At 43.9% G+C, this 14,835-nt stretch overlaps 1 protein-coding gene across 1 annotated transcript; it reads right to left on the minus strand.

Moving 5' to 3' along the window:
• Positions 1–12,453: 12,453 nt before the first annotated feature.
• LOC120950473 (adrenodoxin-like protein 2, mitochondrial) lies at positions 12,454–14,718 on the minus strand. Its single transcript, XM_040368526.2, has 2 exons — positions 14,212–14,718; positions 12,454–13,465 (listed from the first exon to the last, which is right to left on the minus strand). The coding sequence occupies exons 1-2, from the start codon at positions 14,409–14,411 to the stop codon at positions 13,129–13,131; spliced, it is 537 nt and encodes a 178-aa protein (XP_040224460.2). The 5' UTR covers positions 14,412–14,718; the 3' UTR covers positions 12,454–13,128.
• Between the last annotated feature and the right edge of the window lie 117 nt (positions 14,719–14,835).

A 14,835-nucleotide genomic window follows, 5' to 3' on the forward strand; every position in this document is an offset into this window, starting at 1 on the left:
TATTATGACCATAAAACAGTAACATGTGCTTTTTACATTCAATTTCGGCTCTTCATGTTACCCATTCGGTTCTCTCACAATTAAAAGTAATGATTTGATAAAATAATTCACCCTTAACCTAGCTGAAACCGAACCACAGGTCGGTTTTGTTTCCCAGCCACAAAACGCACCCCGCACGCAGCGATTGTTCTGCTTCTTCCCCACCCAGTGAAAGAAACTCACTTTCATCTCACTTCCCAATCCCGGGGCGATACTGTGGCAATTTCGGCGTGCCTGGCATTGTAGTCCCCCCCCTCGGGGGCCGCACACGATAACGATCTCGTGTGCTTAGGGACATTCATGCATGCAGCATGCATGCGTACGGGCACGCATGCCAAGGCGGTACCATGTCACCCGTTTTCAACCTCTCCCCGCTAGCACCCATTCCCGCTGGGAGTTCCCGGAGACCGGGGCGTTTAGGGCTGCACTGAGATTCCGCCCCTGAGGCAGCCGAATGAGTTTGCGGTACTGTTGGGCTTTGCTGGGAAGTGAGTCTACTAGTCGCTAACGAGGAGTGAAACTGAAAGCGAACAAACGCTTGCTGCCGTTGCCGGAGGCTGCAGATCAACCGATCCTCGTGCCCATGTAAACTTGACCACTCGACCCTATCCATTCCCGGCTGCCCGGGTTTCGGTACGGATGTTTTAAGTCAGTTCATTTGTTTTGTCCACTCGCTTGGCGATGGAAATCGGAAGCGGTTGAAAGCAAGCGGGTCAATGGAATGTGCATTTATTGAACTTCCCCTGAGCAAATAGCTCAGGTGGGCGATCCGCTTTTACCGTTCCGAAAGGCCCGGCACTCCAATCATAATCCCTCTGGTGGTAGCCCTAACCCTACCGTTCTTTCGACAAACAACACCTCGACAAATTCGTACGCTCGTGAAATGATTAATGCTTCTCCGTTGCATCGGTGTAGGATCGCGGGCAGAGAAAAGAAAACCACCGCGTGTTACATATTCCATCTTCTTGCTCGCCCAGCTCGCCGTGACCGTTTCTAAATTGCTCGATTGCACATCGCCCTGCCTCCGGTTCGCTTTTGAGGTCAGACCTGGCTAGACCTAAGTCATCGGTACCGAAATATATCGTGTCGGAGGGGGTGAAAACACGAAACAAGATTGATGACGTTTGCATCTGCAGTTACCGCGCTGTGCAATAAGAAATCGAACACTGAGTTCCGGGTGGGTCACGTCCCGTTGTCTGGTATTGCTGTCTGGGGTTGCAGCTTGGGGCTGTCTACCGCTGGAGTAATTCGGTACAACGCGCAAACAAATGCCAAAGACAGACAAGTGAAACAACGTAAGAGCTGTTTTCATCAGCTTATTTGCAGTAATTTGTATTATGCGCTAATAACGGCGATCGTATATGTGTGTGTGTGTGTGTGTGTGTGTGTGTGGATTTGGTGCGAAGTGTAACGCGATCGCGATTCAATGAGCGTCATTACATTTAAGAAGGATTGCCGTAGTTGTGTAGCTTATGCAGTCATTGAAGTCTTTTTGTATTCGATATTTCAACTGCAATGTAATTGTGCCGTGAATAAAACAAGCGTAGAAATACAGTTTTCCCTATAATGTGTAAATCCTTCTTGTGAAACAGTACCAAAGGTGTCACTTGAATTACATACAGCAGCTCCTATAAAGTGAAAGATCTTATTGTATTCATCCCCACGACGATCCACGACATACGTACGGCTATAAACCCAATTATGGCGCTAAGATACGAACTCGGCTTTCGCTCTCACATGTGCCCGGCTGAGGGGTGTCGTACCTCAATCAAATCAATTCGCCCTGCAGTACTGGGTGTGAAGCTTTTCACACACACACATCGTTTCCAGTGAGAAGGTTTGGGGGTATGCTACCAAAATGCACTTTATTAATAAACCGCCTCGCAAACCTGCAGCCCCGCCTGAAACCGTACAAAAAAAAAAAAAAAAAAAAAAAAAAAAAAAAAAAAAAAAAACACATAAACTGTGCATCACACGTCACGGGCACAACTGTCTCCCAGCGCATGCAGATGCAGCGGCATAAGCGACTGCGGTGGGATTGAGGAAATGGAACGGATTGTTTGAATTCACACGGTTAGCGTTTGGGATTAACGCCTTCTCGCCTTTTTGCATGATTTTCTCTCACCCTACCGATTTGATGTTACATTTAACATTAAATCGTTTTCGAAAGTGTTTCTGTGATGCCGACTGGGGAAATGGCTGTTCTATTTTTAGGCCCCATTTAAGGGTTACTTGTTTAGCGAGGGTTATCATACAACAGCCATGCTGTGCTAGCTGCACTATTATATTGTACCATTATCATTTGTATTGTTTTTCCGGCTTTATTAAATAGGAAGTTCATCAATTAAACATCCCTACACTTATTAACTCATTAAATGATTCGCTAATGTACTTGAAATATGCCATCGATGCATATTTTTTGGCAATTATGCATAGCATTACAATTGCTCATGCTAATCTTGCCACAAGACTATGATAATTATCGTCATGAATTCCACCCAAGCTAGTTATTGCAAACAACTGTGCAGATTCTTCCACTCTTCCACAAGCCGCAGCCAGCGTATCGAATCCACTTTCGCTACTTTCGTATGCATCTTAAGCAATACTGATCGAACCAACGTAAAATGGGACCATGGACACATGTGCTCAAACACTGGCCAAACCCCATCCAACATGCATTGTCTTCATTCGTTGGTTTGTGTGTGTGTTTTTTTTCATCTTCTTACAATTTACTTTGACTGTCCGTGCGGCAATGCATGCCCTACTTGCAGCCCCAATGCATTGCGATGCATTTTGCCCACCTACATACGTCCTGCAAGGTTTCTTTATTTTTAAAACAAACATACTCCGGTTGCTTAATACTTCCACCTCCTGCGATCTAGTTTAAAACCGCCTCCTAAATTCTGTCCATCTAATGGCTCTATTGCAACAAAAATGGCACCAATCAGCAGCGCATCTGTTGATTCCGGATACGCTGCGGCATCCGGCTATGATCCAGGCACGGTATCTAGGCAAGCCTGAATGGATCGCGAGCAAACATAAACCATCGCACACTTGCCTGCCCAAAGGGGGTACTGTGTTAATCAAACAATCGATTAGCCAGCGCGCGTTAGCATTCACCGGGCAGCGGGCTCGCTTCAGCGAGGCACCAATTGCTAACCGAACCGTGGTACGGCGACACGAGAGAGCTTGCCCGGCCAGCTACCAAGCGGCATCTCTCGCATGCAGTTATGCTGGCCTCCTCCGGCTCCTCCGGTGCATGGTGCGCTTCGTGCATGTATAAGCAGCCAACATTCGCATGCACAGCGAGCAGGCACGGTTTCTCATGTGGGGCGTTGGCTGGCGTTTTTATGCTACCAGCTTGGGCGGTGTTGCAGGTGCTGATCAAGGTCAGTATGCTGACGCTTTCCTGGCTGGCTCTTCCACACAGGCACGCACACTGTTCGCGCTGTTAAACGGTGTCGTCTTCGAGCCAGCACGCCAATACGATCGTTTGTGGTGGTGGTGGTGTTGGGGTTGTACTCACGGAGCAAATGGATCGTACTGTTTGTGGAAACAATTTTGAAGCTAACGAGTGATATCGGTTGTGTGTACTTTGTCCGTGTTTGTGGTTTTGCTCAAATAATTGTACATAATTGAGTAAAAGTGGCAAACATAGAGGACACAGAGAGCCATTGAAATAGGCGAAAAAAACAAATACGTTTACACGCTAAAGGCGACGAAAAAAGATTTACAGAAAAAATACATTCGAGAGCTTTATTTATTCTTGTTGTTACTAATGCTATAACTTTACCGAAACTGACATGAAGCGTACCCTTATGATTTTTCTCCAGGAAGATGGTAATTTATAGACACTTACAACCATGCAAACGGTAGACTTTATATGATGAAATATACAGCGAGAAGGGTAAGCGAACAAAAGATTATAGAATAATCGCAACGACATTAACGCATCATCTTGATCACATCGGTCTAGGAAGACTCTGCGGATTATTCAGCCTCGCTCCAACGCTAATCAATCCTACCATATGGTCCGTATGTCGGCTAATACTATTTTGGATTACTTTGACTTTGGTGTTGGAACCCAGTGCCTTAAAAAAAGGCTCTGGTGTATGCCGCGGCTGCAAGTCTTCTTCCTTTGTTTTTCTGTCTATTTAATCATGCAACATTCACTGTATGTCTTCTCAATTAGTCCGTTTGGTCCGTTAAAGATTAAATGAATAAATATTAATAATGATAATAATACTTGCTAAAATCTAAAATGCTTGCTAAAATCATATCTTCTACTTTGATTTGATAAAAACACAGACATAATAATGGAATGGTGACAAACGCACTTTTAATCAATTTTAAAATAGCAAAAGATCTACAACAATGCTTAACGTGCATAGGCTATCTCTATAAAGGAGGAATCATACCTGGTTAATAATAGACAGAAATTAAGGTACAATTATACAGCAGGTTAACGTTTCATGATCAATTAGTTTAGAGAGGTTTTACTCATTTAGCTCTTCGGAATCTTCGTTTTTGTGCTGAGATGCCAGACTATCATTCAAGATGCTTACTACAAGGACTTTCTACATTAGAGAAAAGACGTGAAGAAGCCCAATATTCATTTGTAGCAAAAATGTTACGATGTGAGATTGATGCTCTATCTTTACTGACGAACTTGAACATCAATGCAGCAGAAAAAATTATTCGAACTGGTTATTATTCCGCGTTCTTTATCACGTTACGCAGATTACAAACTCATTACAGACAAATGTGTAGGAGCTTCAACAAAAGCTACCAACATTTTGACTTTAGCCACACTGTAGATTGTTTTAAAATTGGGTCAATTACTAGGTCAGATTTGCGTTAGTTAGGTTAAGCTTCCTTTGTGAGCTGTAGGAGTACGGATTGGGAGTGTTCTTCTGGATGAAATTGTATCCATTGGATAATATGTATAATAAATAAATAAATAAAGTGAAATTACGAGTACTTCATTTGCAAAGTGAACCGCTTATTAGGTTTTATTTTACGCGTCGGTAAAGGTTTTAAAGACCCTTTCAGCCTAAAATATTTCTCTTGACCATTCCCCGTCCATTCTTGAACATGAAAACATTCGTACATCTAGTAAAACCATTAGGCCAAGACCATTACTTTGTGTTGAATTTATATCGAACGAGTTCCAGTGTCCGAGACTCCAGACTCCAGTTTCAAACATGATTAAGGCCTATTCCTCTGCAAATTGCACTGTCGATTTTAGTGTTAGAGTTAACAAATTTAAATCACACTTGCAAAGCTAATTTCGACTATTTTTTTTGTGCGGTTTCTTGTAATTATTTATTTTATTTACTTATTTTATTTTAATATTTATTTTATCCCTATCATCTTGCCAGTGTGATGCAATGAATCGTATAGAAATAAGTCATGTAGGTCTACATTGTTTCGATGACTTTTGTTATTACATAAATCAATAAATAAATAAAATCAAGCCACTCTTGAGTGATCTTTCCCAGCTCCAGTGTTCTATAAAGGTTTTCCCCCTCGTATAAACCAGATCTAGTGATATGAATATACTTTTGAAGATAAAGTCTCTTTCAATTTACCCTCAGCATTGGACACGATTGGTTAGGATAATCCTATGTACATGGACTATGCATTATCATAACCAAAGTACATTCACCACCCTGCTACATAACTCCGGTAATCGAATCGAGGCTAATATGTTTCAAATATTTTCCTATGTATTCATTTTATTGGCAACCCTCTTGTACCATCAACTATCACGTTTACAGTAAAGCCAAATCGCATGTTCAGTGCGCAGGCGCAGCACGCTCACCGTAATCCGTAATCATTTTCTGTTATTACCACCCATGCACTTGCACGAAGCCACGAAGCTGGTGCGCATTATCAGCCGGCAAAGCAAACAAACAAGAGCATATAATCAGTCAAAATTTGTTAATCGATATCTCGTTACCTCGTACTGGGCAATTACACCTCCTAACCGTACACCGTATGTATGAAGGATGGCTTATGGTACGTGCCCCAACAGCAAACTCAATCCTAATCATTTGATGTAAAACCAAACAGCACACACAATACCAACCAATTTGGCCCGAAGACGATCGTGCGCGGTTATGCGATTTGAATGTGAAATCTCTTTCGCTCCCATCCCTCGCTCTTTAGTCTACGACTGCCCCTGATATGATGCTCCGAACACAAATAGGCAGCGGGTTGCTTCCTGCTTGCATTTACTGCTTGCCCGTTTCATAGCGCACGTAACAGCTCGCATTCACCACCACCACTACCACCACCACCAATACACGGGGGACTGGAAAGAGTTTGCTGTAATAGAAATGCATTTTGCACTGCAAATGTATAAGAAGCGGGAAGCCAGTAGTTCGTCCACGTGCCCATGCCTGTTGGCAATAGAAATCATAACACAATGGTCGCTTTGTATGGACAGATAAAACGTTACCACGTTTAACGGTTGCCTCCGTTTCGGTTGGGAATTGTCATCGCACACAAAGCTGCGAGCGTGCAAAGCCGAGCTACGAGCCATCCTACCGTCAAACGTTTTCCTATTACAAAGACAAGAATAGAGATGCTTCGGAACGTAACAGTCCTTTTTTGTTGCTGGTCAAATCTTGAACAAACTACTAAGCATGTCTGCTGTTTGTAAACGGTATGGAAGGAGAACGAGATCGCTTTATGCAACCGATAATGGGACATGTAAAACTAAAACAAAAGCAGCATACATAATGGAAGCCGCAAACAGACGATAAAGCCTGTTTACCTAACCCGCAAAGCACATAGATTGATGCGATAGTGGTATGCCCATCATCCAAGCCACTATTCGATGGTAGAAAAAAAGTGCTTTACAATGACAATTTCATTCTTCACCAACCACCACTGGCATACAACACTTCCGCAAAGCGGTTGCTTTCCGTTTGTGCTGGTGATCACTTCCCTAACACTTCCTCGTTATGTACTGCACTGCCAACCAGTGAAAGTACATGCCGCCTGAATAGAAAGAGCCTCCGCGTGATCTTCTGTCTAGATGTACGCACACCGCGACCACACAAATAAGTCAAATTCCATTCGAAGGGCAGCGAAGGGTGCCGCAAGGGTTTACTTTCGTGGAAGCGAAGGTGTGAGATTGTGGGAGCTGGCTCTGGACGGATTGGAACAATTGGAACGCATTTCTATGGGTGCATTTCCAGCCGGGTCGGGTTGGAATGAGACGTCTCACAAAATGTTGACAACGATCGTTCGGTGAGATATGTAAAGTGAAACAAATGCTTTAAATTCATTAAGCATTAGCATTTCCTAGCCGTGGGCATGGGGACCGCTTTGGGCAAAAGAAAGTCCATTACTTGAAACAGGTAAATTGAATTACTTCTTACGTTTTGTGCGTGACAATCAAGTGATAAATAATAAAAGATCATACCTATAACAACTCTTTACATCATCTCGTTGCCTTGTTCAATTATGAATGAATCTAAAGAGCTTCCTCCAACACTTCCTTGCCACATTATAACGCTACCACGATCAACCCAATAGGAGGCTTGCAACGCTGTAAAACAATCAAACCCCCTTAATAGTCAGTGCATCATCAGCCCTTCTCCGGAAGGTTACAGGATTTTCCTTCCATTTGAATTACGTCCCAGCTCGATTGGATTCTCTTGTTTGCCTTACTGTGGCTCGCTTCCGTACTCCGTTCATAAAAAATACCCTTCCTAATGAAATAATCAAATCGAAATCGATCATCGCCTCCGAAACACCACCGATCCATGTGCACACGCATCCGGATGTAAGTTTAACGTACGATTTCACTTTAGTTTGCTGACCTAACGCTCCATCCCCGCATTGAGATTGGGTAAATGGTGTTATTGAGCAGAAGGAAAAACACACAAACACGCAGACACAAAAACTCCCACTTATTTGCTTGCTGTTACTCTGTCCAACACATCATGATGATGGACGTAACATACTTTGCTGGATGCTTCGAAGCTGGTCAAACGTCGATTCCAAATTCGGTTACACGCACAGCCACCGCAAACCGGTGAGGAAAGGCATTTGTCACGTGGTGACCACTGTGGCGAAGAATGGTCACACGATAGAACTGCCTTCACTCTTCCTTTCGTTTGGTTGACAAACAGTTTTGCTTTCACGCAAAGCGTTCCCGCTGCATTAGCGCTGATGTCATTGCGGATGATCACCGCCATCATCGGTATGATCACGATGATGCCAGCAGTGATGCGGTGATCCGGTAGGGCCGGATGGAAAAGAGGTCACTTTCGAGGCGTTCCGCATACGACACCGCAATGCTAAATTCGTCCCCATATTCAAATAAGGCGAGACGAGAACGGTAATTGCGAAAGAAATTATCGATACCAAAGTTGGGCTGGGGACTTGCGTATGTGTTTGCGTTTGGGCGTGGTGGTCTTTCGGTATTAACAATTTCACCTCAATCAACCGGTATTTATGGGTCAGAGGCTCAGTGGCTTATTTTTAAGAGAATTTCACAAATTTTTATTCCCTTTCATTAACGTCAAAACAGATGAATCACTAAGGCAAAGGAAGCAAAATGGCTCAGCGACATCTAGTGGCAATTTCAGTTACTGTTTGTACCGTATAAGTAGATCATCAATGTAAGTAAGATCATTGACATTAAGCTTCTATCATCTTCACGAATAAGCCATTTCAAACCATATTTACATCAACTGACGATTATAATGCCTGTCAGCATCAACCTACTCTTCTACTTATCTTACCATTTTCCTGCAATAAGCGTGACCTTCGACTATAGTCATTGCGGGAAAAAGTGAAAGAATTCTAATTAAATTAAATTATCCGTTAACCATCCACACTCTTTCCCTCTGCTTCTCCTGTCAGCAAAACTAACCACCTTACTCTGCTGGCATAAGGGAGTAAGCACCCTCACACGACGTGTGTCCGATCCGTTCACGACCTGATCATACTAGCCGCTGGGCCGCGGTACATAAGACGGGCACGGTATAGTTTTGCCTTGTTATCAGTGATCATAAAATTAAATCGCTTTGTTTTCACTATTCTTTTTACCCTTTTCCTTCGTCCATTTTCGTGCACTATCGACCGAAAACGATCGATGCTGCTGCTGCATGATGCAAAATTGTGAAAAACAACCAGCATTTTTCCCGTCCCACCGTTCCGCCAAACTCTTTAGCTGTATCCAAATTAAGCGTGGTTCATTATGGTCAGCATTCGGTCCTTTTTTCTTGCTTTTGTTTCGTGCATGTTAAACTTGTCCTAATTATCTTCCGCGTTTTGTCGACCGGTGACTTGGGTGATCGACTGGCAACGAACCTCGAAGTTTCGGTGGTCGCGACGAAACACCAATAAAACAATGATGCTAAATATAATAATAATGCGGCTCCAGCTTTAGCAGAACAATGCCGCTCGCTGAACCAGGGGGACAGGTGGTGACAGACATTGTGGCTGGTGCTGGAGGTTCAACTAAATGACCTTTCTCTCACCGTAAACGACACGGTGGTGCATCAGCGCCGTCAGTCGACCAGATCTTGCCGGGTGATTTGTATGTTTATTACATTTTTTCTGCTCACTTTCTTCGGAAAACTTACTAATAAAGCAACAATGAACCTCACAATGAGCACTATGTGATGAAAGTGAAGCTTGTGCAACTTACTGGATGAAAATTTAAAGCCATGACGAAAGCACAACACTGTTTCGTGCGCATAAACTTGATATAAACCTAAACACTGTGTAAACATGTAAAAACAAAGGTCAATAAACGTTCATCTTAAGTACCCGCTGCCTACACAACCTGTTCTTCCCATTCCTCTTCTCGAGGTGTCAAAAATCGGCGATACGAGAATGGCTTTCTCGCCGCGGCTTCATGCACCATACCACGCTTGCCAGAGGCTGGAAGAAGCTGGACTACGGCCTTGACCACCAGTTTTCAGAAAGCTGGCCAGCCCCCGAACACAACTCGACCGAAAGTTGTCACTTGTGAGGTGTGCAACCTTTTTCCATTACCGCCCAACTGAAGGATTTGGCCCACTTTCTTGTTCAAATCCGGTCGGCGAATGTGCCCCAGCATCTTATTTTAGGAGTTTGTGCTGTGGGGAAAAAAAAGAAGGAGTGATCATCATCGATCAATGCAATGACTTCTTCGATGCAAAGTACTTCACTATAAGTTTCTTTTGATAAAATGAACTGCGATTGAAACTTGAACATCCGCGGCGTAGAGAGTGTACACCTAGAGATGTACTAGCTCGTTGAAAACACGTACCTCCATTCCCTACTGACACGCAACAGTGTCGCTCGCCACTTCCAACCAGCTTTTTCGCCTTCGGACATGCCTGTTCCTGAATGATTAGTGAAGATCGGGTTCGATTTTGTCATTCAACCACATGTTCCGCAACACTGTTCCGTACCACCAGCTCAACGTACGCATGCCATTGACCTTACATGGTCTGCCTGTATCCTTCCCAATTGGGTAAACCTAACTGTTTGCCTCCACATCTCCGGTTCCTCCGGTGGCCCAAACTAACCATTAATACCTTTTACTAGCCTCTTGATGCCACCACTCCTAACTACTTCGTACGCCTCGCCTCGGTAAAGGTATGTCGCCTAATCTCGTTCAAAACGGCTCGAAAAGAGATTCCGTGTGCTTTGGCCGGGGTACCACCATTTTGATAGTGTGTTTGATTGCTTTACTGCTTAAACACACGCGAAATAGGACACGATAGCAACCTGCCCACCTCATGTGAACACGTTCACCAAGGTGTGTGTGTGTGTGTGTGTCTGCCCTGTTTCTAATATTCCGCGCCCGGGCACACACTCTCTTCCTCCGAAACCCTCCTCCATTCACGATACGTTTGAACCTCAGACAGACGATCGAAAGTTGAACCACGGCCACCATACATTAGGGAAGCAAACGAACGAAACGATCAGCATTTGGTCGCATTTGGTGCCGCAGGACATGAAACTTAAATTTACGCACATCGGTTTTAAGGCTAAATATTTGTATGTTTCATTTCCCTTTCTTACACCGCTTTCGTTCCCGAGCCCGCCCGAGCAAACAGATCGGCATGGCAGCGATCAGATCGGCCCCCGGGGCTGCCTGGCGTTTCTTTTATATTTTGTTTTTCTTGTTTCCGTTTTGAGTTAATGCTTCATTTAGAGAGATTAGAAGGAAGTGGCTGAACGGTATGGCATTTTCGCTGGCGAAAGTGAAAGGAAGCATGCCGTTTGGGAGTACGGCGCACACGAATCTGAGATGCATTTGCAGCAACGGTAAACGGTTCCCTTCTGCTGCTTGTTCGGTTTTTCATACGTTTTGCTTCAAAATTTGTGGGTGTTTAATTTTTGTCCAAAAACAAAAAAAGAACCGTTTCTTATCGAAATATATACACCTGAATATATACACCGTGTGCTAGTGCAAGTGCGCATAAATTGTCCCCCTTGCATGTTTATTCCATTCAGCCTAATTTACATGGATTGCCGCATTGGCGATGCATTCTCTCCCGCCAACCGATACGAGTGCAAAGACCACTGATAATGGTCTCGGAAAAGCGTGCTGGAAATCTCCGGTGGCCAGTGAGGGAAAGTGTGACCGTAACGAACGGTGGCCGAATTATAAACGCCCATTAGCCATTATCGCGCCTTCGCGCCATTATAAAATAGAAAGATGGACAGATGATAGATAAGGTTAATCAGGTGCCGTTTCTACCCCTCTGCACTGGCACTGCAGACGACGACCCTGTACTAGCAGATTTATTCCACAATGCAACACCTTGCACGTTGCATACTTTCTTGCACTGGACGTGCATTATACTACACACACACTGCTGCCATAGGAAGATACATCCGATCTGTCCCAGAGGCGCCACAATTCGCAGGCCGTCCCCCATCGGCATACAATGGGTGTCGGGTCGCGGGAAGTGAAAAGAAATCCATTCGTTATGGTAATACGCGATCGCTCTTTGGTGCTGGGGTTAGGGGAAGAAGGTACACTAAACGCTTTTCGCTAACAGCTTTTTTTGTTGGTGAGGTTGCGAAAGGGAAGTTCGTTTGAGAATGCTTCACCTATCTTAAACGTGTCTATAGCTGGTAATATAGCAATTAGCAGTGCAAGATAAATATTTAAATAGCAAAAGCATTGTTTTCTTCGGCTGGAAAAGAAACGTACACACGGAATGATTTAATTAAAAGACTAACACCTATTAACGGTACTATTTCCAGCGCAATGGAAAATAAACTTCAATAATGATTGATAGTTCGCTTACTGAAATGTGTTAATAAATAAAAAAATGTAATAAAAAGCTACTTTAACGTGCAAAAATAGTTGGATAATTATGGTTTTAGTCGGTTATAAAATTAGGGTAAGATGTGACACACATAATTCAAAGCAACTACGCTGTATTTTAGATATTGCAGTTTGTAAAACGCGTTTTGCAGTTTTATTTTGTTCTACCCATGTCGAATCTATTATATTTAACATTTGTCCCTGTTGAAAAATAACACGTGCCTGTCGCTTCCCAACCACACCTTATGTACAGCACAATTTGATCTATTGTTTGTCACTTATCCATATTGGAACAGTGGTAACATACATTATGCATCCTGAAACACGGATCGAAACTTGGCAGCTTTATCGTGCTTTACAAAAGATGCCCCTCTCCTCAACAGAATCGGATTGCTCTTTCTGTTCCGTTAATTGGCCTTGAAACTTAATTAATTGGCCTTGAAACTTAATTGGCTCTTCTCGCGCCGAGCTCAAGCACCTCGAACGAATCGTTCTTTTTATCGCTTATAGACTCGATTAAATCGGTATGGTTAATTTTATACAACTATATCCTCCTAGCCCTAGAACCGGTGAATCTGTTACGTGTTTGCTGAGCGTATTTACAACAAGGAAGGGACACAAATACAAAAATAAAAACAAAACGATAGGCAATAACATTAGCGATATGTTGTAGCGACGCTGTTGCACTTGCTGCTTACATCGAAAAGCTACCGCGGAGGAGGCGCGTTCGGAGTTTGTTCACTGGCGATAGAAGACTACTCGGAATGCGCACCGGAGCAGGAGCAACGCCCTTAGCTGCGAGCATCGTTGATAGTGGCCGGTACACGCACCTCGAGCCCCTCCAGGTCCTTCGACAGTGTGATTTGGCAGCCGAGTCGGGAGGTGTCGGTCAGCTCGTATGCTAGATCCAGCATGTCCAGCTCCTCGTCGCTTGGTTTTTCCGGCAGACGGTCGTAGTCCGCTTTCGAGAAGATTAGGTGGCACGTGGAGCACGTTAGCGTTCCTTCGCAAGCGCCGAATCCTTCAAAATCGATATTGTTGTTAACGATGACGTCCAATAGTGAGTCTCCAATCTTGCCCTTCGCCTTCACGCGTTCTCCATTGGCGCGCACGAATGTTAATTCCACCCTAAAAAGAAAAAAATGAACGAATTATTAGATATACTTAAAAAGTGAGTGGAAATTTTAGATGCTTGGTGGGCGAAATGTGGCAAGCGTTACCAAATCGTGTTTAAATTTTATCACAAAACCGTGCAACACAAAACCAAACCAGGAAATGTTTTTAATACACATGACGCACCATTACATTCAATTAAACAATGCCTCGTATATCAATATAACCGTTTTTTACTCCATTCAAATCTTATCTCGTAGGAAATGCAAACAGATAATGTAACCGAACAAAAATAGCATCAGATAACAATCTTGCTGCATCATGCCGTCATTGATTAGATTCTTCTGCCGACGACTTAACAAATATACATTTGAAATATACTTTCCAAACTTACAAAAATAAACCCAATTGAACTTGATTAGATGTGATGAATTGCGATAAATTGAGCTAATGAATAAATTGACCGTGGTTGTCCAGTAAACAGTGAACCGCCTTCAGGGTTCGGCAAACCTTTGCATTCCTCCGAAATATCATGCAAACTTTCACTTTTGTTGGTTGGAAAACCTTTCCGCTGTGGATGAAGAGCGCAAACCAAGCTTAGGAAGTAACACTGCTCGCGGGCGGTGCTGAAACCTCCCACCATGCTATGCTTGCTGATTATAGCTTCAACTACGGCGACAAAACGCACACACACAAACACACCTTTTCTAACAGCAGCAATTTTCTAACTGCGAATCTAATCAGCAAACAAGCACACTTACTCTTCGCTTTGCAACTTGGGCTGCGAGGTGGACAGCGATCTTGCACTGCTAATGCCATGCGTCGTGTGTGCCGTCCGTCTGGTGCTGGTGAACGCGGAAGCGCTGGTGGCAGATTGCAGCGCCCGCATGCCACTGGTGGCCAGCTCCGTCCGGGCAAGCTGCTGACAGAGGAACCGTGACGTAACCGCTAGTCGGAACATGATGATATTTCACCGTCGTCGTTCGAATCGGCTATGACTTGAATGGGAGGTGCGCGCGGAGGTAGTTTCGTTCCGCGTTGTTGTTGTCGTCGATCGTCCTTTCTGATAAGGGTACGGTTTTCTTGAGCAGCTGGCAAGATTCTCTACAGCACACGGGTAACACTGGTACGCTAGCGGCGACGGGAAAGGGTTATGCCTTACGCTAGCATAATCAGCTGGCCGGAAATTGGTAAAATGTTCACGAATATTTCGCACTGCTGCCTTCCAGCTTGTTACTCCTTTCGCCACCTCATGAAAAACACTGGCTTTTGACAGTTGTGAATTGCTCAATAGCAGATACAGGGTTCGTGTCATCAAGTCCATGGGGCAGGGGCAATAAGGTGTTGCTTTTTAATCGTTATCCCAGTTTATTTATATTTTGAGA

This window comes from Anopheles coluzzii, chromosome 2 (genome assembly GCF_943734685.1).
Source record: "Anopheles coluzzii chromosome 2, AcolN3, whole genome shotgun sequence".
Taxonomy (NCBI): Eukaryota; Metazoa; Arthropoda; class Insecta; order Diptera; family Culicidae; genus Anopheles; species Anopheles coluzzii.

Bases quoted from the DNA above. Each gene is read 5' to 3' on its own strand.
- LOC120950473 (XM_040368526.2), bottom strand. From the start codon at position 14,411: ATGTTCCGACTAGCGGTTACGTCACGGTTCCTCTGTCAGCAGCTTGCC. The intron at 13,466-14,211 runs GTAAGTGTGCTT...TTTTCTTTTTAG, and splicing joins CCCAAGTTGCAAAGCGAAGA to GGTGGAATTAACATTCGTGC.